At 38.5% G+C, this 21860-nt stretch overlaps 5 protein-coding genes and 1 long non-coding RNA gene across 16 annotated transcripts; 2 read left to right on the top strand and 4 right to left on the bottom strand.

Annotated features, from left to right (window-relative positions):
- Positions 1 to 408: 408 nt before the first annotated feature.
- On the top strand, positions 409 to 9558 carry LOC112696448 (protein trichome birefringence-like 16). 11 transcript variants are annotated; one of them, XM_072237197.1, is made up of 6 exons: positions 409 to 600; positions 2696 to 2897; positions 5561 to 5712; positions 6341 to 6733; positions 7567 to 7762; positions 8197 to 9558. In XM_072237197.1, the coding sequence occupies exons 2-6, from the start codon at positions 2851 to 2853 to the stop codon at positions 9023 to 9025; spliced, it is 1617 nt and encodes a 538-aa protein (XP_072093298.1). In that variant the 5' UTR covers positions 409 to 600; positions 2696 to 2850; the 3' UTR covers positions 9026 to 9558. The 11 variants fall into 11 exon arrangements, with proteins under 11 accessions (XP_072093298.1, XP_025605009.1, XP_072093386.1 ...); XM_072237370.1 differs by lacking the exons at positions 409 to 600; positions 2696 to 2897 and adding exons at positions 4505 to 4635; positions 5000 to 5143 and having other exon boundaries at positions 6392 to 6733; XM_025749239.3 differs by lacking the exons at positions 409 to 600; positions 2696 to 2897 and adding exons at positions 4505 to 4635; positions 5000 to 5143.
- On the bottom strand, positions 719 to 2162 carry LOC112696489 (uncharacterized). Its single transcript, XR_011882287.1, has 2 exons — positions 1578 to 2162; positions 719 to 1148 (listed from the first exon to the last, which is right to left on the bottom strand). It is a non-coding gene; the product is annotated as an uncharacterized lncRNA (long non-coding RNA).
- Positions 9559 to 10201: 643 nt separating the features above from the next.
- On the top strand, positions 10202 to 14789 carry LOC112696422 (uncharacterized). Its single transcript, XM_025749188.3, has 13 exons — positions 10202 to 10876; positions 10971 to 11126; positions 11223 to 11435; positions 11536 to 11625; positions 11710 to 11826; positions 11933 to 12202; positions 12307 to 12463; positions 12620 to 12697; positions 12876 to 12976; positions 13185 to 13355; positions 13806 to 13880; positions 13960 to 14064; positions 14268 to 14789. The coding sequence occupies exons 1-13, from the start codon at positions 10487 to 10489 to the stop codon at positions 14607 to 14609; spliced, it is 2265 nt and encodes a 754-aa protein (XP_025604973.1). The 5' UTR covers positions 10202 to 10486; the 3' UTR covers positions 14610 to 14789.
- Positions 14790 to 14937: 148 nt separating this feature from the next.
- On the bottom strand, positions 14938 to 16080 carry LOC112696438 (uncharacterized). The gene is made up of 2 exons (XM_025749211.2): positions 15618 to 16080; positions 14938 to 15549 (listed from the first exon to the last, which is right to left on the bottom strand). The coding sequence occupies exons 1-2, from the start codon at positions 15742 to 15744 to the stop codon at positions 15104 to 15106; spliced, it is 573 nt and encodes a 190-aa protein (XP_025604996.1). The 5' UTR covers positions 15745 to 16080; the 3' UTR covers positions 14938 to 15103.
- Positions 16081 to 16222: 142 nt separating this feature from the next.
- On the bottom strand, positions 16223 to 18956 carry LOC112696429 (uncharacterized). Its single transcript, XM_025749200.3, has 6 exons — positions 18479 to 18956; positions 18280 to 18387; positions 17618 to 17779; positions 17360 to 17531; positions 16731 to 16804; positions 16223 to 16632 (listed from the first exon to the last, which is right to left on the bottom strand). The coding sequence occupies exons 1-6, from the start codon at positions 18779 to 18781 to the stop codon at positions 16552 to 16554; spliced, it is 900 nt and encodes a 299-aa protein (XP_025604985.1). The 5' UTR covers positions 18782 to 18956; the 3' UTR covers positions 16223 to 16551.
- Positions 18957 to 19984: 1028 nt separating this feature from the next.
- On the bottom strand, positions 19985 to 21835 carry LOC112696414 (pollen receptor-like kinase 3). The gene has a single exon (XM_025749176.2). The coding sequence runs from the start codon at positions 21833 to 21835 to the stop codon at positions 19985 to 19987; it is 1851 nt and encodes a 616-aa protein (XP_025604961.1).
- Between the last annotated feature and the right edge of the window lie 25 nt (positions 21836 to 21860).

Raw genomic sequence — 21860 nt, 5'->3', positions numbered from 1 at the left:
TACACCGTTACGTCAATAAAAGTTCGTGTTGGTTTCTTCTGATTCTGGTTTTGAACCTGAAGATACCTATTTTAATGCTTTTTTGCTTCTAATAGGAGCTGCTTTTTTAACTTTTGTAGCATCAAACCAAACTAATCAATTCACAAAAGAAACTTTCCATGGTGAATTGATATATAATATCTTCTAGATTCTAGATATATGATCTTAGCTAAGCAATTAGCAATTATCGTAACACAATAAAACGTGATACCATGAGTAATTGACTCTTCAATATTTAAATGAACTACTAATTTAGTTTTTATATATATATTAGCATTAGATAATATCAATAATCCACTCCAACAACAACACGTAAACACAAACATTGAAATATCTAATTAAGATGTGGTAGCAAAAACCTTGATTGTTATAAGAAACGTAGAGTGAATGAGATCCAAGTCTCCAACACAAACACGCAAACCGAAGAACCAAAAAGGACATCATCATAAAATAATAACAACAATTTGCAATGATAATCCAAATGGTTTGGGGGTGTGTCCCCACTCACACTCGATCCCTTTGTCAGAACACACATAAACACCTGGTGGATACATCCGGAAGGTTCAGATCACTCTTACTCTTTTTCTTTTTTATGTCACTATCTATCCATACAGGCAACAAGTAAATTTCGGTCTCAAACTGATAAATAAAAATTACTGCTCGCTAATCATTCCGAATATTATTGGTCTCAAACTGATATTTTTATTAATGTAGTAATATATGCTTAATTATCTGTGTTTCTTAATCACATCTCACATAGGAATTAAACCAATTATTATAGCTTTCATGTAAAAGAACCAATTAAGTTGTGCAATTTATGAAGCATGTAAAGGCATTAGAAGGCCTTGGGGTTGAAGGAAGAGGCAGAAAGAAAAGACAAAATGGAAAATTTGACAGCTTCATTCGAATGCATGCTTTGCTTCATGTACCTAAGTAGTTAAAATTTGCCCTGAAAAGTTTAATACTCTTGCACCAAAAAACAACGTTGGGAATTTTCCGTGCACTTTCGTTTTCTGTCACCTTCCTCCTTTTCTTTTTTCTTTCTTGTATGGAAAAAGAAAGAAAGAAAGAGAGAATCTTTTGATTGAGTATGGTTAATGATGGGCATGCTGAAAATGGACATTAACAGCTAAGAAAGTGAGAATCATTAGTTTGGAAAGGCTTAGGAATTAAGATTCGTCATACAACTATAATGTGATCATCACTCATGGATTGTAAAATTCTTTCTTTTTTAAAGGATTGAGGCTGGAGTTTGCGCTGTCTTTTTTGTTCTCATTCTAATTCAATACTCTTAGCTTAACTCATAAGCTTTGTTTTCACAAAAAGAAATATATATCTAAATTACAAGAAGAAATTCATGGAATATTCAGCATATTCTTTTGTAGAAAAGAAAATTAAGAAAAAAACAGAGAAAATTAGAGAACAAGAAGGAATTAAAAGTTTGAAGAATTTGTTAAGCAGTCTAGATGTATATACAGTAAAGATGAAGGATTAAAAGAAAGAAAGGAAGTGATCGTAATCATGGAGTTGTGTTATACCCCTGATATAGATGAGAAGCAACTGTCGGATCGAAGAAGAGCGGCTGGTGGAGCAGTTTGAACACGATGAAGCGGTGGAAGTGCCCCGGTGGAATTGGTCCGGAGAGGCCTCGGAGAAGAAGAAGAGGAATCCAAACTTCTTCGAAGGATTCGTGCCATGGCGAAGAGAGGGTGCTCTGGTTTGGCTTAAGCTCTGAAGTCTCTGCAGAAAGAGATGTGGCGGTTGAGAGCTTCTTCGGTGGAGATGAGGGTGTCGGATCTGAGAAGCTCGTCCTTGACAGCCTCGACGCAGAGGCCGCAGAGCCACCGTCCCTGGTAGCGCTGCCGCAACCGTGAAATGTATGCCGGCGTGCATTCTTCCGTGAAGCCGCATGAGTCGCATTTCACGCACTCTACTTCAACTGCGTTCACGTTCCCGTTCCCGTTCCCGTTACCGTTACGGTTACCGTTGACACTGTTACTACCTTGCTCACACTCTGAAGAAATTCCCATTCTCTTTTCATCAATTCTCTCTCTCTTTCTCTTCCTAACCTAATGTCAATGTCTCCCTTCTTTAATTATATAAATAACACAAATATTATCACCTTTTTTCGTTTTTTAAACAAAAGGTTTGTGATGGACAGATGTCGGTAAGGAATGTGATTGGAAGGTACTAGATCACCTATGACCTGCCTAAGTAAAGAAATATAAAAATGAAAGGAAAAGAATTTCAAAATTTCAATCCTCCTCTTGTTAGTATCATTATTTGCTGCTACTAACATTGTAGGCATTGATTGATTGGCAATTACTTTAACATGTGAAAAACAGCTTTTTGTTTCAATGTATTTTATGAGTTCTTATTAAGAGTTACAAGCGCCTAGCGGTTCTTATTTATTTCATTTCATGTCACATGCAAAAGAGAGAGCATGGTCCTATCATATTCACAAATAATGAGTCTAGAATCAATGGGAATGTGAATCATAATTCTGCCATACACAAGAATAAGATGCTGACACTACTGTTTTCGTTTCTTAAGGTTGCACACATGCTATACTACTCCTCAATGTAGTTAATTTGCTATATATTTAATTATTATTTCCATCATCTTCAAATATTTTTATGTGAAACTGTCGTTGTAGGTTCTAGTTTGATCCAAATTAAAGGGCAGGACTGCGAGTTATTAAATAGCACACTTAAATGTTTGAATAAAAGACACTAGGTAGGGTTTGAAGGTGGCCTGGGGAATCCATTGCAAGCTAAGAAAGGGACAAGAGGAAAGGGAACTACCATCACAATGCATGCAGGACTTAGGAACTTGCAGCAGAAGATGACAAGAGTGAGGTACAACTCTCTGATATTAAGGGAATCTCTTTTACTTGTATTATTATTGGCAAGAGTCACTACGTACCTACTAACAAATTTGATATGCATATCCATAAATACTATATAGCTATACACATTTCATACTAACTACTAACATAGAGAGTGGCATGCATGATGCATCCATTCATTATAAATATTGTTAGACAGAAATATTTTTAAGGGCAAAACTGGAATTATTGATTGTACTTGTAGAGCTAAAGATCATGAGGGCGAAGTGATCTGGTCCAAGTGGTTTCATTGGTTGGTACTTGTTGGTCCCATCATTGCTAAACTCTTGGTTCATGTTAGTACGGTATCCTAATACATACATACATATATACCTAGACATACATATAAGCTTTTTTATGGTGGAGCCACTATGGCTGCACTACAAGATCTGTTGTTGAGCAAGTAGTGCTCAAAAGTATCATATGTGTCTTTTGTAATCTTGTTACATGCAACCTTAAATAAACAAGTGACATATTTTCTTAATGCATGCACTGCTCTTATATAATGTATTTTACACATTATTTTATGAATACATCAAGAAAGTTAAAACAACTTATCCCAATGAATCTTTGTCAAAGTGGTGAAAAAGATGTAAACAAACTAAAGTATGTTATTACTACCCGTAATTCTGAAATAAAGGAGTTTGTGCGCCACTCCATGGTAGAATAATATAAGGATATAAATTTGATTAGCGAGGTCAATGCATGGAGGGTAAATAAGTGGCAATGGTAGTAAATGTGGTAACTGAATTCAACAAGATCAGAGCAGAATTTCTGAACACACCATATGGGAAGGTAATGATTTCTGTGAAATAAGCTTTGGAGTTTTCCAATTTCACTGAAAACTTATTTATTACCATTGTTGCAAATGTTCATCACCTTCCACTGCATGAATGATAATAAAGGACGTTTTCTTCCAATTTTCTATTATTACTAATAAAAATAAATAAAATCATTTTTAATAAATTAATTCCTTCACGTTACTCTTTTAAAATAGATTTTGTAAGACTTATTTTTTTAAGTAGTGGCAGTGGCACAATCAAAGTAGCTCGAAGTTCCACGCTTTTTATTTAAGAAGAGAATTATGAGAAATTTAGTAACAATAAACAGAATTTCCTGAATATTATAGTGTGTGAGACTAAAACTATTTTAAGAGCAAAAAATTAAACTAATCATAAATCTCAGATTATTAATATGGATTAATGCATGGCCCCTTGGAAAGCGTTTCTCAAGCCGAAGAATATCCCACATTATTGTATGGACTAAGAAAGAATGGTTAAGCAGTCTCATCATTATCTATATTCTATACGATAAATGCTCATAAATAAAGAAAATAAAAAATCTTTCCAAATTTAGAAATATGCAGAACAAATGTAGATTACTAAAGGATTATTCCTTTAATGATGGTCAACTTGGGAGAACAAAATCAGTTACTGTATCTAAAACTAAAACTAACTATATTATATTGAAAAGGTTACAAAGTGATAATTTATATCAAGTTGTTTATTACTATGATTAAATCATAATTAATTAACTATAACCTGACATAATTCGCCAACATTATTTTTTCTGTTGGTTAAGAATAGCACATGAGCATGATTATATGATTATTTATATTGTTAAAAAGAATAAAAGCATTGAACTTTTGAGGAGTGACGGTGAAGCGTTGCCGCGAACTGCGTTGTTCTTCGTACACCGTACGCTCAGAGGTACATAGCTCCTTACCTCTCTTCTTCCAGGTTTTATTCTTCTTGGCGTCGGCGACATTGTTCTCAATTCGGCATCTAATTTCTTCCGCATTCGGCAAAGTTGATTTTTCTATTTTCCCTTTTTTGGGGTGATTTTGATCTTACCTAGAACAGGTACCGTTATTGTTGTTGTCTATGCTTGTGAACTTGCCAGATCCATTGTCAATTTCGTGCGAGGTTTGCGATGTATAAATTATGTGCCATTGTGATAGGCGTATAGCTAGCTCGTGAACTTTGATTTGGGATTTTTTTTAACAAATAAAAATTATGTTTTGATGTTCCTGAGATTATGTCATACTTGGCTTACAAGATGGTACTTGCCCAGGTTTCGATGCAGAAAGTTTTCGAATTGGGCATAAAATTTTCCTCTTTCAGATTAGTAAGATCAGGGTAGAGGACGCGTTCAGGTTTCAGTTTTTCCACAATTGGGAGGGTGGCTCTTACGTGATTGGGAGGAAGGACTTAATAGGTTGAGATTGTTATTTTGGATTGGTGTTTAACTCTAAGGCAGTAAAATCTATTTATTTTGGATGATTAAGCTAATAAAAATATATGGTTAAAGGTTGTGTATTTTTGTTCCTTTTGTCTGTTTGTAGATTGAGCTTAAAATGTTTTTAAACTAATGTTAGTTGCTGGATTGCTGGGTTGCTGTTTCAGTTTCTGGTTCTGTTTGCTGCATTTTAGAGTTAACATATTGAGCTTCTATTGCCAATTCTTGATGTGTGCAGTGTCCATGTGTTTGCTGAAATTGAAGCTCTCTGTTCTTGCTAGTGATCATTGTTTATTCTTATTTTTGCTGATGCATGTCCACTTGACTTTTAGATGAGAGCTTGCTCTTCTCTTCTTCCTTTTTGTTCTTTTGATTTTATGTTTTATGTTTTTGCAGGATGAAGACAGGCTTAAATGGATTGAAGGGTAAAGAAATTACTCTTATTACCATTGTTGTCATGTCTGCAACTATCATTTTGTGGAACTGGGAGAAAACACCCCGTCTTACTGCCCTTTTCCCTCCGCAAGATCCATTGCAGCTGTCTTCAGGTTTGCTTCCATATGTATATAAAATAGTTCTTTTTCAAAACACACTGATATGATACTCTATCAGTATGACAAATATTGTTTTATAGACTTGAACAACTATCTGGCATATATTTTTCTGCTGTATGTTTTTGCAATCTTTCTGTCAACTTAGAATTAAAATATCTCTCGCCACATTTTGTCCCTGTGGGTGATGAAGCTGGAAACCAATCTTTAGCTTGTTGTTCAGCATAATCTCATCTATTTGGAATTTCGATTAGAATATCCTTAATATATCTTTTTGTACCAATGTTTGATTGATAGTTCATGCTGCTTAAGAAAAACACTATTAGTACTAAGTATATTAATCTGGTCAGAATGCTGCACCCACTGTCCTGTTAAGCTTAGTTGATGCCTTGATGGGGGTTCAGTTGAATATATTGCTAGATGTTGGCACCTTGTTATATTGAATTCTCGATTTTTTTTTTGGTGTTTTTTTTTTCTTTTGTCTTGGTGGTGGTGGTGGTGGTGGTGGTGGTGGTGGGGGGGGGGGATATAGCCCTTACCACAACCCTCTTCTTTAATCTTTTTAAGAAAAAGGAATCTCATTTTGACTTCTGCAGCTTAACATGTCTTTTATGCGATGGTGTAGAAATTCTTTCAAGTGTGCCAGATGAAGTAAAACATCCTTCGTATGTATCAGATGAAGAAAAACATCCTTCAAGTGTGTCAGATGTAGTAAAACATCCTTCAAGAGTGTCAGATGTAGTAAAACATCCTTCCAGTGTGTCAAATGAAGCAAATCATTCTTCCAATGTGTCAGATGAAGAAGTAGAACATGACAGAATTTCGGAAGCTGGGAAAAATCATGCTATACAAACTTTTCCGAATCCAACAGCGCATAAGACTGAAAGGAATGAAGCACAGGCGGAGAGAACTTCAAAACAAGAAGAAAATATAAAACATCCAGCAAACGAAGATCCACAAAGAAGCTCTTTAATTAGTGGAGAAGACAAGAATTCAAATAAGGCTACAGAAAGTAAAGGTGCTGACTACTCTTCATTCATACTTATTTCTATTAACTCTAGTGAAAAGTTTAGTTGCTTGGGAATGTTTTGATGGGTGAATCACACAAACACACACACACACTTGTCAGCATGTTCTATAGATTTTTTTTATCAGAAACATTTTTCTTTATTGTTTCTAAACGAAGAAGTTATGCTAGGAACAAGGATTTAGTTGTCTTTGTGTGATCTCAAGATCATGGATTTAAGCCATAGAATCAACCACTGACATTCGCATAAGGTTAGGTTGGATATATTACATCCTTCAGGTGTCGGCTTACCTGATTCTGCATAATGGGGGATCCTTGTGCAGTCCTTATTGTTTTTCGAGAAAGCTCGATACATTATTGTAAATTTAAATTGGTTCCCAATTGTCATGATGTTTTCTAATAATAAGCTTTCTATTGAAGGATACCTCCTATATTTACCTTTTCTTTTGGTGTATTTTTAAGAAACCTTTTATAATTAGTTCAAGTTAGAATTTGTCTGTTTCTTGTACTCTTTCCATTTGTTACAGGTAGACTATTATCTTGATAGCCCTTGGCCACTATTTTAAACGTGTGATTAGCAAACAGAAAAACATACTTTAGACTAATATTTGGATAAGAAAATTCTCATATTAGACATGCTGACTTATGTTGTACGTTTTTCTTCCGATATTATTGCATCTGTTGGTTTCTTCATTCATTAAAAGATTTATCAGATCATTATCTTGTTCAGGAGGGTGTTTCCCTGCACATTTATTGGAATGATGGGTTATTTATTTATAAGCACTGTTAACTAATGGATGTTCCCTCCCCAACTTTTTCTGCAGTCTGTAACTACGCAAAAGGAAAATGGGTTCTAGATGACAAGCGGCCTTTGTATTCTGGATTTCATTGCAAACAGTGGCTGTCAGCGATGTGGGCATGCCGCATGATGCAACGTACTGATTTTACTTATGAGAAGCTCAGATGGCAGCCAAATGATTGTCAAATGGAGGAATTTGAAGGTTCTAAATTTTTGACAAGGTATTCTCTATTTCTCTCGATTGTATTTGAATATATAAATTCTATGCTTATGTAATCGTGAGTCTACCCTCAGGGATTTGATTCTCAAAATTGTGAGTTTTTGTTTCTTTTGCCTGTAACTCACTTATTCCAAAAGGATTGAGGAATAGGATGCTTCTCAATGGACCTGAAAGAGGATAGGTCAGCTTTGGTTGGGGCATGTGTTAGCATATTATTGAATGATTCCCTCAAATTATTTTTTGTGGTCACATGTGACTATTGCTTTTTGAGATGCCTTTACTCTTTAAGGCAGCTTTTGATATATAGAGGAACAAATTTCCCCTAATTTTCACATCTACATTTCTTTCTTCTTAGTTGTCTATTTAAGTTCAAGTTCAACAGTAAAAAGGCCAACAAATGCATCACTAATTGATAATAAGCTTTTGTGCATTCAGGATGCAAAGCAAAACTCTAGCATTTGTTGGAGACTCATTGGGCCGGCAGCAGTTCCAGTCTTTAATGTGCATGATCACTGGTGGTAAGGAGGCCCCTGATGTACAAGATGTGGGTGCGGAGTATGGATTGGTTCTAACAGAGGGAAATTCCCGCCCTAGTGGATGGGCTTACCGTTTCCCAAGCACCAATACTACCATTCTCTACTACTGGTCAGCAAGTCTCTGTGATATTGAACCAATTGACATAAACAACCCAGAAACAGAGTATGCAATGCACCTGGATCGGCCACCGGCATTTTTGCGCCAGTACCTTCACAGGTTTGATGTACTGGTTCTCAACACAGGTCACCACTGGAATCGAGGAAAGCTCAATGCTAACAAATGGCTAATGCATGTTGGGGGTAAGCCAAATACCAATAGGAAAATAGCAGTGATATGGGTTGCCAAGAATCTTACAATTCACAGCATTGTTAGTTGGGTGAATTCACAGCTCCCAAAGTACCCTGGTCTGAAGGCCTTTTATCGGTCCATTTCTCCTAGGCATTTTTTTGGTGGGGAGTGGAACACTGGAGGCAGTTGTGACAATACCAGACCAATGTCAATAGGAAAGGAAATATTGGGTGAAGAGTCTACTGATCAAAGTGCTGCAAGTGCAGTGAAAGGAACAGGAGTGAAGCTCTTGGACATAACAGCTCTTTCTCAGCTTAGGGACGAGGCTCATATATCACGGTACAGCCTGACAGCACAGCCGGGCGTGCAAGATTGCTTACACTGGTGTTTGCCGGGTGTTCCTGATACATGGAATGAACTAATCTTTGCACAGATCTAGTTTGTTGACCACAACAATTGGAGAGTATTTGGTTGGCCTTAAAAAACATTACCACCATTCCTCGAGTTGGAATGGGTCACTTAACTTCGAATACCATAGTTTTGCAGAGGATGTTGTCATGGGGTTACAATGTATCCAACTCTTGAGGTAATATTATGAGATATTTGAAGCCGAAAAGCTCAGAGACACTAGAATATAAATTAAGCACTAGTTGGCATGGCCCCTTGGAGTCCTCAGCAGAAAGGCCGATGACAAAGGTGCAGTATAGGAGCTCTTGAAGAATGTTGGCGGAACGTGAGTTGCTATTGTGTGGTGTAGCAGTAGCAGTAGCAGCAGAGGTTCTGGTCAGTAGGATAGGAAGATACTGTTGCTCTTTTTCATTTATTTAGTGGAAAGGAATAGTGTGGTCTTTTAGTCTTAGATTTCAGATTTGTCAAACCTTAAAGGGGTTTCAATTTTCAACCCTATTACACAACAATATGATATGTTATTATTGAATGTAATGTATCTCTCCCAGGCGGGATTGAGTATTATATGTGGGGGCCCCTCCTTTTGTTGAATACTTCTTTTTTATCAAGTTCTGCATATCCATTGACGCGTTTGAATTTAAAAAAAAAATACTAAATAGTAGTTTGATTATCAGAAGTTTTCAAATCAGAAAATGCACGAAGCAATGGACACTTGGATCTCTCAAAAATAAGTGTGTTAATAATGGCAAAATAGATGTCACCTTTGATGTATGTTTCCAAGGGAAAAAAGCACAGAAAGCGAAATACGCAGAGTCTCATAAATGTAGGCATGTAGGGAGTGTGGTGCGCAAATCTGTGAGACCAGTAAGAAACAAACAATTCATGAATTTCTCAACGGTCAAGTATGGGAAATATAGACAATTGGAGTGTATTTATTAATCAAGTTAAGCATCACATGGACAGGACCCTCACATATCAAAATTTAATAGTAGCGATCAACGTCCCCGCTGGTCTATCTATTATTGTTAATAATGCTTAATATCATAATGAAATCGCGTAAACTATAGTAATATATCAAATCAATGTGTCAATTATGCAAAGTCATGAATTAAATTCAATTGCAAAAGTCGTTTTAACAACAATATCCTTTTTTTTTTTTACTTGTTTTTTCAACTATTTGATCAACTTATAGTTATGCAGTTTTAATGGAGTGAACACACAACACAATTGCCGACATGGAAGAGGAACACGTGGCAGAAGAGGAACGGTCCAACGGACCACATAACGGAAAAACAGAAGGTGTATTAGGGAATAGGGAATAGGGGAGGGCCCCACCACAGCACAGCACTACTACACCATAACAGCAGAACGTTATTACCCTCCTTTTATTTTTGCAAAGATATTCTGCTCCCTTTTCTTCTTCCAAACTCTTCTTCACCCTTTTCGTAATTCTTCTTCAAGCTTTATTCATTTCTCACACACGAAAACTCTAATGGCGGAGGATTTTGCCAGAGCCGTTGATGATGGGATCAAGCTCTCCAAGCGAATATACTTCGGCAAGGACAGGGCCGTGGCACCGCCCAATCCGGTGGTGCCGATGGCCAAGTCAGCCAGGGCGCTCCTTCCTTCGGGGCCCATGGTTTACGCCGTCATTCAAGACCCAGGGATCGTTGACAACCCGGACATTCCGAGCTACCAGCCGCACGTTCACGGACGCTGCGACCCGCCGGCGCTCATTCCGCTTCAGATGAACGCCATCGCCGCGGAGGTCGATTGCCACCTCGACACCGCGTTCGTCACGGTGACCGGCGTATGGCGTGTCCATTGCATCATGGGAAGCCGAAGCTGTGATTGCCGTCTCGCTGTTCCCATGGGTTCCCGGGTGAATTCCTCTTTTCTCTTCTTCTTTCTGATCACTCTATTTTTTTATTCATTTGGATGATTATTAAGTGTTTCTAACGTCATTTGGCTAACAGGGTTCAATTCTAGGTGTTGAGGTTGAGGTTCCAAGGAAATCATATTCAACTCGGCTGGTTGTTATGGATGATGACACCAAGAAAAATGAGAGTGGCACTTCCCTTCAAAATGGAGGCTTTGTCAACTCTAATATATTTACTTTGACTATACCAAAGGTGAATCAAATGCTTGCTCTCCTTCCAAAACTAGTTTTATTCTGATGCTGTTTACTTGTTAGTAACTGTGGCCTTCTGTTTCTGTGGTTGTTACAGATTGATGGGGGTACCAATTTATCTATTAAAATTAGTTGGTCTCAGAAATTGGTCTACGCCGAGGGTGAGTACTGTTTGGATTTGCCGTATACCTTTCCTGATTTTGTCAACCCTGCTGGGAAGAGATTATCCAAGAAAGAGAAGATACAAGTCAATGTAAATGCTCTTCCTGGAAGTGAGATTCTTTGCAGGACAATGAGCCATCAACTAAAGGTGCATATTTGTTTGTGTGTGTTTGGTACGATCATAGTTGAACATTTGAAAGTTTACAAATTGTATGATGAATGAACCATTTGAACCTGACTTGTTATAGGCAATGAAGCGGCATGCTGGGAGTATGGGTTTCTTATATGATACCGAAGTTCTCTCGTGGTCGAAAACTGATTTTAGATTTTCATATGCTGTAAGACTCGATCAATTCTTTTTTAATAAATTGTAATTTCAGCTGTTGAAAGGTTATCTTATTGGAATAGCTATGTCTATTTAGGTCCCGACGAATTATATAAATGGAGCCATCCTTTTGGAAGGTGCATCTATGCATGATTTTGATCAGAGACAGATGTTCTACATATACCTTTCTCCAGGAGATATAAAGCGTGACAAGGTTTGTGTAATATCTGCAATCTTCATAGGTGTATATATTATCTTATTTTATATATAACTATTAAATTTTCTTTTTCTTCTCACTTCTGGTCCTACTCTATTTGTAGGTATTCAGAAAGGATATAATATTTGTTATCGACATCAGCGGAAGCATGCAGGGAAAACTAATTGAAGACACAAAGAGTGCCTTATCTGCAGCACTCTCTAAGCTTAATCCCGATGATTCATTTAATATTATCGCCTTCAATGCAGAGAGTCGTCTATTTTCGAAAACAATGGAATTGGCTTCCAAGGATACTGTTGAAAGGGCCATTGAGTGGATTAATGTGAATTTTGTGGCTGGCGGTGGTACAAATATTTCACATCCCTTAAACACGGTACATTGAAATATTCAATACCATTTCTATGTGAATATTATTGAACTGTTATTACGTACTGAATCTATTGAACATCAAATCAATTATTATTTTCTTCATTTCAGGCAATAGAGATGCTATCCAGTGCTCAAGGTTCAGTTCCAATAGTTTTCCTAGTTACAGATGGAACTGCTGAAGATGAGAGACAAATTTGTTCTATGGTAAAAAATCATATGGCAGATGGAGAGTCAATATGCCCCCGAATTTACACTTTTGGAATAGGTCTCAGTTTCTAGGCCTTGAACCTTTCAGATCTTTCCAGTTGAAATAATCTGTTAGGCTATGACATTCTTTTTGTCCCAAAAAAAAAAGGGTTAAATCGTCTTAAGTTCTTTTTATTCTTCATTGTATGTTATATAACACCTTATTCAACCCCAGGTTCATTTTGCAACCATTATTTCTTGAGGATGCTAGCTGTGATTAGTAGGGGACACTATGATGCAGCTTTTGATGTAGGTAAGTTCTGAATTGACATTGTTGGTATGAAATTTTGGTTTGCCATTTTGGTATTTATGTAGGAACTCTTCCTTTAGGCATTAAACAGGAAAATTTTCTTAGATTACTTTGTATGAATTTCTTTTCTTTCTGCATTTATATCTAATTTGACAGCTGCCCTCTTTTTTTGGATTGCTAGATTTGGTTGAGCCTCAAATGCTGGCATTGTTTGACAAAGCTTCATCTCTTGTTCTAGCAAATATCACAATAGACATATTTGATGATCTTGATGAGTTTGAGGTAAAAACTTTTGGTACCTCGCTAGATTGAATTGGAAAAAAGTATGCTGTGGATGAACCTCTTTATAATGGCCTGTCCTGAAAATAATGACATTTATTATACTCCTCATACCCTTATTTAATGTTACACATACTATTATATAAGTAGAATGTTTGTCCAAAGAGTTTATGCCTCTTTCTTATGGAGTTATCTGCAATGTTTGTGATAGGTACACCCCTCTCATATTCCAGATCTTTCATCAGGGGGTCCGTTGACTATATCTGGAAGGTACAAGGGAAGTTTCCCCGAAACTGTCAAAGTCAAAGGTATCTTGGCTGATCTCAGTAATTTTACTGTAGATATGAAGATAGAAACAGCTAAGGACATACCTTTACAGAGGGTAAAGTGTTCTATCACTATGTATACTTATTTTTAAAATTATACATACAATTTCTGGACAGGAGATGCCAAATTTGTAGAGGGTGCTTGGAGAGCTATTTATTGGTTCTATGTGAAGTTTTTTTGACTTTGAAGAATCTGTTTGCTTATGAAACAATATAATTAGTAGTTGCTTCAAGTTTTAACCATTTAGAAGGGATTCCTCTTATAACCTGTCTTTATTGTGTTTTTCTGCGTGTTCACAAAGAACCACGGTCTTGTTTCCCTACTTTATATTTCTGTGGTGTGTCCATCATCATACTCTTGTCATCAGTTCATCTTTTCTTGCATTCATCGTCTTTGGATCTTTAGTTGGATGCTGCTTTTTAAATAATGCGCATATATTTACCATTCTGTCTCCTTTCTGTTACTACTGTTTTTCTTTCAATTCCTCATTTCTTCTCTTAAACAGGTTTCTGCAAGAGATCAAATAGAGCTTCTAACCGCTCAGGCATGGCTTTCAGAAAATAAACAATTAGAACAGAAGGTACTTTGTAATCTATCACTCTACTTGGTGCATGGGACATTCAGTTTTATATTTCTCACTCCAATCCTTTAATTGGCAGGTCGCAAAACTGAGCCTGCAGACTGGCTTTATGTCTCAGTACACACGTATGGTAATACTTGAGAGTGATCATCTAAAGAAAGTCAAGGAATCTGGGAAGAAAGAAGTACGTGTAATGAATATTGTGGATTTTGTCTCTTTCATTTTCAAATTCTGTAGAAAAACATTGGTGTTTTGAAAATCTATTTTCTTCCACTGAATCCTGGAACATCCCTTGTTTGGTTTTTGACTAATACCGGTAAAATATCTTTAGACGAATAAAGTCATTCAGTCTTCTGTAATCATATCTCTTTGATTCATTGGAAACAGGCATCGAAAAAGAGCCAGCCCCAGTATGAGGAAAACGTCCAAGAGCAGAGGATGATTTTACTCCCACATTTAGGTGTTGGCTTTGGCAACTTGAAAGCAACGGCTGAAAATACTCCTCCAGGAGATGTATCCAAGGTACCTGAAGTGGCTGAAATATTTAAGGTGGCCTCAAATTGCTGTAGCAGGATGTGCAGTTACTGCTGTTGCATGTGCTGCATCGATTGCTGTTCGCGGATGAACAACCAGTTTGCAACTGCATTGACTCAGCTTTGCATTGGTCTAGGATGCTTCGGCTGCCTCACATGTTGTTCAGAGATATGCTGTTCCGGAAACGATGGCTGATGAAATCCCAATTTTGTTGTATGATGGTTCTTGTATTTTATTGCACAGAAAATTTCTCTTTGTATATAGTATAGTTTCAGTTGTTCTGGCAATGTATATTACACATGCAATAGAAAGTTAATTGTACACTCGTAGCAAAAATAGAATATGAATATACGAAAGAGTCATTTTCCAGTCAAATGTGTCCTTCTTCTTTGCCTTCATCGTTTTGTATTTGATTGATACTGAGTGCTTGCGATGGTTGATAAATGATAAGTAATAACGAGCTTCACAAAGTGGTTTTAAGTCTTCATTTTTTTTTTCTTAGTTTGTGAATTGAGTCGAATACTTGAGAGCAGAGCCATGAGGCATCAAAGACAACATTCATTAGAAAGTGCAACCATACAAGGAAGGAAGCGTTTCTAAATTTATTATTAAAGAGTAGAGATTCTTCAGTTGAATACAAAGCTGGAAAACACTCATTTATTTATTTAAATAGGTGGTGGAATGAGTAATCACTCGGGAAAAGTGAGTGCAGTGATGAGTTGGTCCAGCTGGGGAAAGCGAGAGACAAGGTCAGAGCGCTTAGCAAGCTCAAAGTCCTGGAACTGAAACGCGGGTGCACACGTGCACCCTACCAGAGAGTAGTGCCTCTCAGAGTCCTTTGCTTCGCCTCTGACGAACGACGAGCCTTCCGGAGACGCGTTGAAATCCCCGGTGGGGAATGAACCAAACCACACGTTGGGAGGAACAGTATACTGCGGCACCTCATTCTCATTTAGGTTGGATCCCAGCTGGGTGAATTTGACACTTGCATCCTTCTCATTCAGTTCAACTACTGTTATGGGGTCACCGATGTAGTGGTGCCAGGTTTCCGCACAGGGTATGCGGTGCAGGCGAGACACGCTGCCAGATGGAAGCAGAAAGTATATGGAGGTTGATACCGGGCGATCAACTTTGTCTGTTACAGCAAATTCAATTTCAAAATCTGAATCAGAGTGGAATTGTAAAAGGTTATGAAATACTTACATTGGGGTGGAAGCTGAGACTTGGAGAGTTGAACGGATCCGTCGCGGAATGTCTCGGCGTAGAAGCCACCTTCAGGGTGGGGCTGCAGATTCAGCTTCGTTGCCACCTGGGATGCCTTCAGTGACATGCTTGCTTCTTTGCTTTAATTATCACTGCCCTGCGGCCTGCGCTACTCGCTAAGCTGTCTTAACTTAAGTCCTTGCCTGAGACTAAGATCAAAGGTTGAGATTATATCTTGGACTATAAACCAATTGAACTGTCTACCGTCTCCAGTCCACACCTACCCACTTATTTTTATTTTTATATTCATATGCACACTACTGGTTAGACACGTAATGAAAGCAATAAAGAGTTTACACCTAGATAAACAATGTCTCTACACTCTACTTCCTTCATTTCGGCCTCTCGAATCTTGATTAATAAAACACCAAGGTAATGACTATCTAGTATTTTACCATTTGCTATTTAATATTATTTCGTCAAATTTTGCGGAAAGTAGCATTGTCAAGTACGAAATAAAAGTTTGAATCAATAATTTCCTATATAATCAATCAAACCAAAATGGATAGCAAGCGTAAAATTATTATGTAGCAAACTGCACAAAGTGAGAACCAATTAATTTGCAAGCACATCCCTTGATAATACGGAAGGTTACAACATAAAAATTAACACTAAATCAATACAGTTGTAGAGTCCAAAAGAAACTCATTAAAAAATGTGTCCCTTGCGCCATAAAACCAAAATGGGATTATTTACAAGAGTGAAATTATTGTGTTAGCATAAGGCACTCGAGCGCTGACTGAATGAAGTGCCCAACACAGAACAAATGTGAACTTATCCAAACCATAAGTACTAGTAAATATAGCATCTCCTACAAGTGATAATCATGGTTTCATTGTTCAAGAGAAACATGATATGACCGTGGAGTGGAATATTATCTACGAAGAACTTTCCCCACAAACCCTTGAAATGTGTTCCCGAGTCCCGCGCTCACCGCTTCTGCCAAATGCTGTGCCTGAGAAAATAAAGTATCACTGACTCAAGTCCGGAATGCACCAAGCATGATGGTAAATAACTCAAATTCCAAAACTCGAAGGACAGATTCAGAATTACCTCTTGAATGGTTTTCTTTAGATCGAAAGCATCTTTCACTCGAGCATCCAGGAAGGCCCATGTATCACGGAAGTCTAACAAGAAACAAACGAAAGATGCATTAAGAAATGTCCTCACGTGTTACAACTCCACCACATCAGAGCCACAAACAGCTAGTTATCCATCCAAATTGGACTTTATTCAATATAAGATACTATATTAATGGAGTGGGGTGGGGTGGGGTGGGGTGGGGCATAAAAGAATAAATTCCATTGTTTTCCCCCTGATTACATACTTTATCAAATTACTACTCAAATTGGTTGCCATGAGAAAATTGGCTACTATGACAGGCTCAGTTCAAGAAGAAAATAAGGAGTTTGAGAGAACGGACATTTGAACCCAGTTAATATTTTTGGTCTATTCACATACTAAAAAAGAAAGAGAGAAGGAGAGAAGGGGGGAAATCAAATGGAACTGAATAATCGATGAAAGATGTCATAGCATCATTGAACTGCTCCACAACAGTCGACAGAGTGATTACCATAAATAGAAAAGCACAAAAAAACACCAAATAATGGATGGAAAGTTTAAATCAAACAAAAAATACGAGAAAACTTGTATGCTCAGAAAGAAGGGGCAGAAAAACAAACCAGGAGAGGTATCTGTCAGCATATAAATCTCGGTTGTTGAGTATATTCCTGCCAGGACAGTGCGCTTGGCATACCAATCAATATCAGAAGCAGTGTCACCTGCAGCATGCCAAATCTCATCCACGAGCATTGCCCTCTGCTTAAAACTAGTTGGAACATTCACTGGTTGTGCCTGTAATGAAATCGGTATTAGAAAATTAGGAAATCTTTAATCTCATACAATCCAGATACAAAGTTTGTTTAAGTACATTGGCAGACCTGGATACTAAGAGCTTGAGGCCATGTTGATATATATGGCGCCTGCATTTCTAGACGAATTCTGATAAGCTTAGAGATACATTCACTTGGTGTCAAGGTTTTCAAACTCTCATCAGAGTCAATTCTATCGATAAGCTTTTGTAAGCAGTCATCCATGAAAAACTGGCACGGGTAAATTTTTTAAGACAAAAAATTAGTCATAACAAACAATTTGCACGAAGAGAGTCGCATGAAGCCTTCCAAAATTATGGCAAACCATTGGACTGACTATACTGATAGTCTGAAAGACAGGAAATCATGCATTGAAAATATATACTAATACATACCATTGACAACTCCTGAAATTGAAGCTAGCCAAAGGTCATATCTTAGATCTTACAAGGATATGCTATCACCGGATTTTTGTTTAGGAGATGCATGTATGCCATTATGTTCATAAAAGATTCCAGTTCATCCTTTACTTTTCGTAAAATGAGATGGTAACATGGTGCATCATTATAATTAAAAATATTGTGAAGCAGCTTAAAAACAGTATTATCTAAGCACAATCCTGTTTCGAATTTAAGGTGTGAAGCAATTTCAAGCAACCAATCGTGACAACATTTAACAGTAACGATTAATGTAATCATGGTTATGAAATAGTAAATAATGGAGATACCTACCTCAACCAGAGCAGCTTCCTTCCTCGGCAAAGAACCAACAATGGAAGGGGAGAGTCCAACATCCTTTGCTCCTGCAATCAGCGCAGCTTCAGTCCATCCCAACTTTATCTGCAAAATTAGAAACACCGCAATTTCTCACTCAATTAATTCGCAACATACATGAATTAATAAAATGAAAGAAGGAAGAGAGAGTACGAACAACGTGAGTGAGGGAGGCATGGAGCACTCGAGATTTTTCGTCCTGGTACTTGTCTCCTCTGGTTCTGGGATCCTCATCCGGCGACGGCGATGGCGATGAAGATGGAGCTGAATCTGGTATGAGAGGGGTTTCAGGATGAACGGGAGATTGTGGAATAGGAAATGGTTGATCCTCGGATGTAGAAAAGCAACGATAGGGTATGAAGATCTGAGAGTGTGGAGGGCGCAACCGGAGGCGGTGAAGATTACCATGATAGGAATGAGTTGCAGCGGAGAATAATCGTTTCGCCGCGGTTCGGTACATTATTATTATTGTTATGATTGTTATTAAGGGCCGCCGTTCGGTGAGTGAAACACAGAGCCAGGGGAAGGGGTTAGCAGATGTGTTTGTGTGCCAAAGAAGATGAGACAACAGAATGGAGTGCCACGTAGATCACCGTTTTTTGCGCCACTTGTCGCACCTTCTGCCACCCACCAATTGCAACATTTAAAAAAGGTGGCTACTCCAATGAAGATTTTATGATTGTCATCATATGAAGATATTTCATTTTGACCATTAGATGATAGATTGTAGGGTTTGATTTTATTTAAAGTAAAAGTGTTATCTTTATTTAAAGTGTTGCTAAACAAATAAGTTACACTTTTTAAACAAAGATCATCATAAAAAGATGTTTTTGGCATCTTCATAGGAGTAGTTGCCTTTAAAAAATATATATATATATATCCACCGAGAGAGTACAGTCTATCCCTATTGAGTACTCATATTCAAAATTTGTTGGCATCTCTTCAATACCTATGACAATTTCATAACAAAGAATTTTATTTTATATTTCTTTTTTAATTTATTTAAAATAATTTTGACATATATAAAAATTAGTGATTATTAATTAATTGTGTAAAATTATAAATTAAATATAAAATATATATTAAAATTATATGAAATCATATATAAAAAAGTATATATAAATATATAATAATTAATTTAGAGAATATTTTTGTTTTCTTTGAAGAAATTAAATTTGCTCTATGTCCAAACACGGCAGAACAAATGAAGGATGAGAAAAGAATAAAGAAAAAGTCTAGGGTTTTTATTGAATTTTAGCCAGCATGTAACCAACAGAAAAAGATGAGTCATTGGATGAAATTTCATACCAATCTCACACCATCAAATCATCATTAATGGCTAATTGATTGCTAAGAATCACAAAGCTTACTGACTCCTAGCATTGCTCAAGAATAAAATAATAGCATTGAACATTACTAAACATATTTCTTAGTAGCTAACATTAGTTACAAAACAATTTACAAGAAATGAAAAGAAAAAAAAAAGGAAAGGAAGGGAGGCCAAAAAAAAGAAAGAAAGCTAAGTTTGAAGGCATAAAAGTGATTTACACATTGAATTGAAGAGTTAACGTTGCATGGTGGTTGTTGGTGTTTCCTTCCCTTCCTTTCCTAGGCCTGCACTGAAACTAATATAAACTAATTTGAAAATACAATAGAAATTAAATTAAAGCTGTAGTTCCTCTATCCTCCTAATGGCTTCCTTCATGGGAAGACGTCGTTGGGGGTTGGGTTCCGTGCAGTCAGCTCCAATGCGGAGGAGGTGCAGCATCTGAGGGAGAGAGCTGCTGTTAGGGTGCAAGTCCGGGTCGATTAAATCGGCCTCTCTTTTCTCGGAAATGGCGGTGGACACCCACTGCACAACATCGGTGCCGCCCTTGCCATTGCTGTGATACTGAGAGGGGAACTTGCCGGTTATGATCTCGAGAATGATGATGCCAAGGCAGTACACATCGGTCTTCTGAGACACGTGTTTGTATTCGGTGTAGTCTGGAGTTTTGTAGGCAAACAAGGTTTGAATGGCGTAGTTGGGATTCATGAGCGAATGGAATCCATAGTCGCTGAGGAGAGGCTCATACTGGTTGGTGAGGAGAATGTTGCTGGATTTGAGGTTCCCATGGGGAAGCTCTTCGGTTGAAAATTCAGTGTAGAGGAAAGCCAAACCTTTTGCGATTCCCTTGACAATGGCGAAACGTGTTGGCCAGGTGAGTTCGCCATGGCTGGATCCTCTATCTCCATGCAGCACATAAAGCAAGCTTCCTTTGGGGATGTACTCCGTCACAAACAGCTTCTCCTCCTTGCGATAATGGTAAGCAAGAGGAGTCAGGATGTTACGGTTTCTGATCCTTCCAAACCGTCTCATCTCCGCGTCGAATATGTCTCTGCTCACCTTATTCATCTCCCTCATCCTCTTAACCACCACCGATATCCCGTTCGCCATCGCCGCCTTGTACGCCGACCCTAGTCCCCCGTTCCCCAGCACCTCCGCTGCCGCCTTCATCAAGTCCGTCAGCCCAAACACGCCCTTCTCATCGTTCACCATTATGAGGTCACCCATCCCCCCTCTCCCGCCACCTCCTCTCTTTCCGCCAATGCCTGTGCCGCTGCCCCCTTCTGATCCCTTAACGCTCTTCGCCACGTGCACCTGCATCACCTCCTCGTCCACATGGCTGTTTCCTCTGCTCATCACGCTGAAGTTATCACTTTGGTCCCGTTGATTCTTCACCAACACGAACACTCCTGCCAGAATCGCCGCCAGCAGAATGATAAACAGGATCTTCCAGAACCAACTCAATCCATCGCCGGCGCTGCCCCCAGAGCTCGCCGGCTCAGAAGGAGCGGCGTCCCCACCGCCGCATTCCTTGAGAGGCTTCCCGCAAAGAGCTGGATTCCCGGCGAAGGAACTAGCGTCAAATCCCGCCATGGATGGTGGTATTGGACCTTCTAGCTTGTTGTTGGAAAAGTCGAGGATTCTTATTGGTTGGGTGAAGTCAGGTAGAGTCCCTGAGAAGTCGTTTTTGTCGAGGCGCAACTCCGAAAGGAAGCGAAGCTTGGTCAATGATATGGGTATGTTACCGGAGAATTTATTGTCGGAGAGCCATAGCTTCTTCAAGGAGGCTAACTTGTCGAAGTAATCAGGCGGAATGGAACCGGAGAATTGGTTGGTGTTGAGGTAAATGGCTTTGAGGGCGCCGATCCTGTTGAGGTTGGGAATGGGGCCGGATAATGAGTTGTTGATGAAGCTGATGGTCCTGAGGGAGGGGATTTGCAAGAGGGCGTCGACGTCGATGGTGCCGGAGAGTCCCATGTTGGCGAGGTTGATGCCGTTGATGGTGTCCTTAGCGCAGAGGACGCCAACCCAGAGGGGGAGGGCGCAAGGGTCCTTGTTTGGGACCCATGAGGAGAGGGCGGGAGGGTTATTGAGGGCTTGTTTGAGTTTGAGTAAAGCTTCGCCGTCGGTGATGGAGAAGGAAGGGAGAGGAAGGAGGAAGAAGAAACAGAAAAGAGCAGCGGCCATTGCCGAGGCGGGTAGAAATGGGCCG

The sequence above is a fragment of the Arachis hypogaea genome, chromosome 1, assembly GCF_003086295.3.
Source record: "Arachis hypogaea cultivar Tifrunner chromosome 1, arahy.Tifrunner.gnm2.J5K5, whole genome shotgun sequence".
Classification (NCBI taxonomy): Eukaryota; Viridiplantae; Streptophyta; class Magnoliopsida; order Fabales; family Fabaceae; genus Arachis; species Arachis hypogaea.
This window is presented reverse-complemented; position numbering and strand designations above follow the sequence as displayed.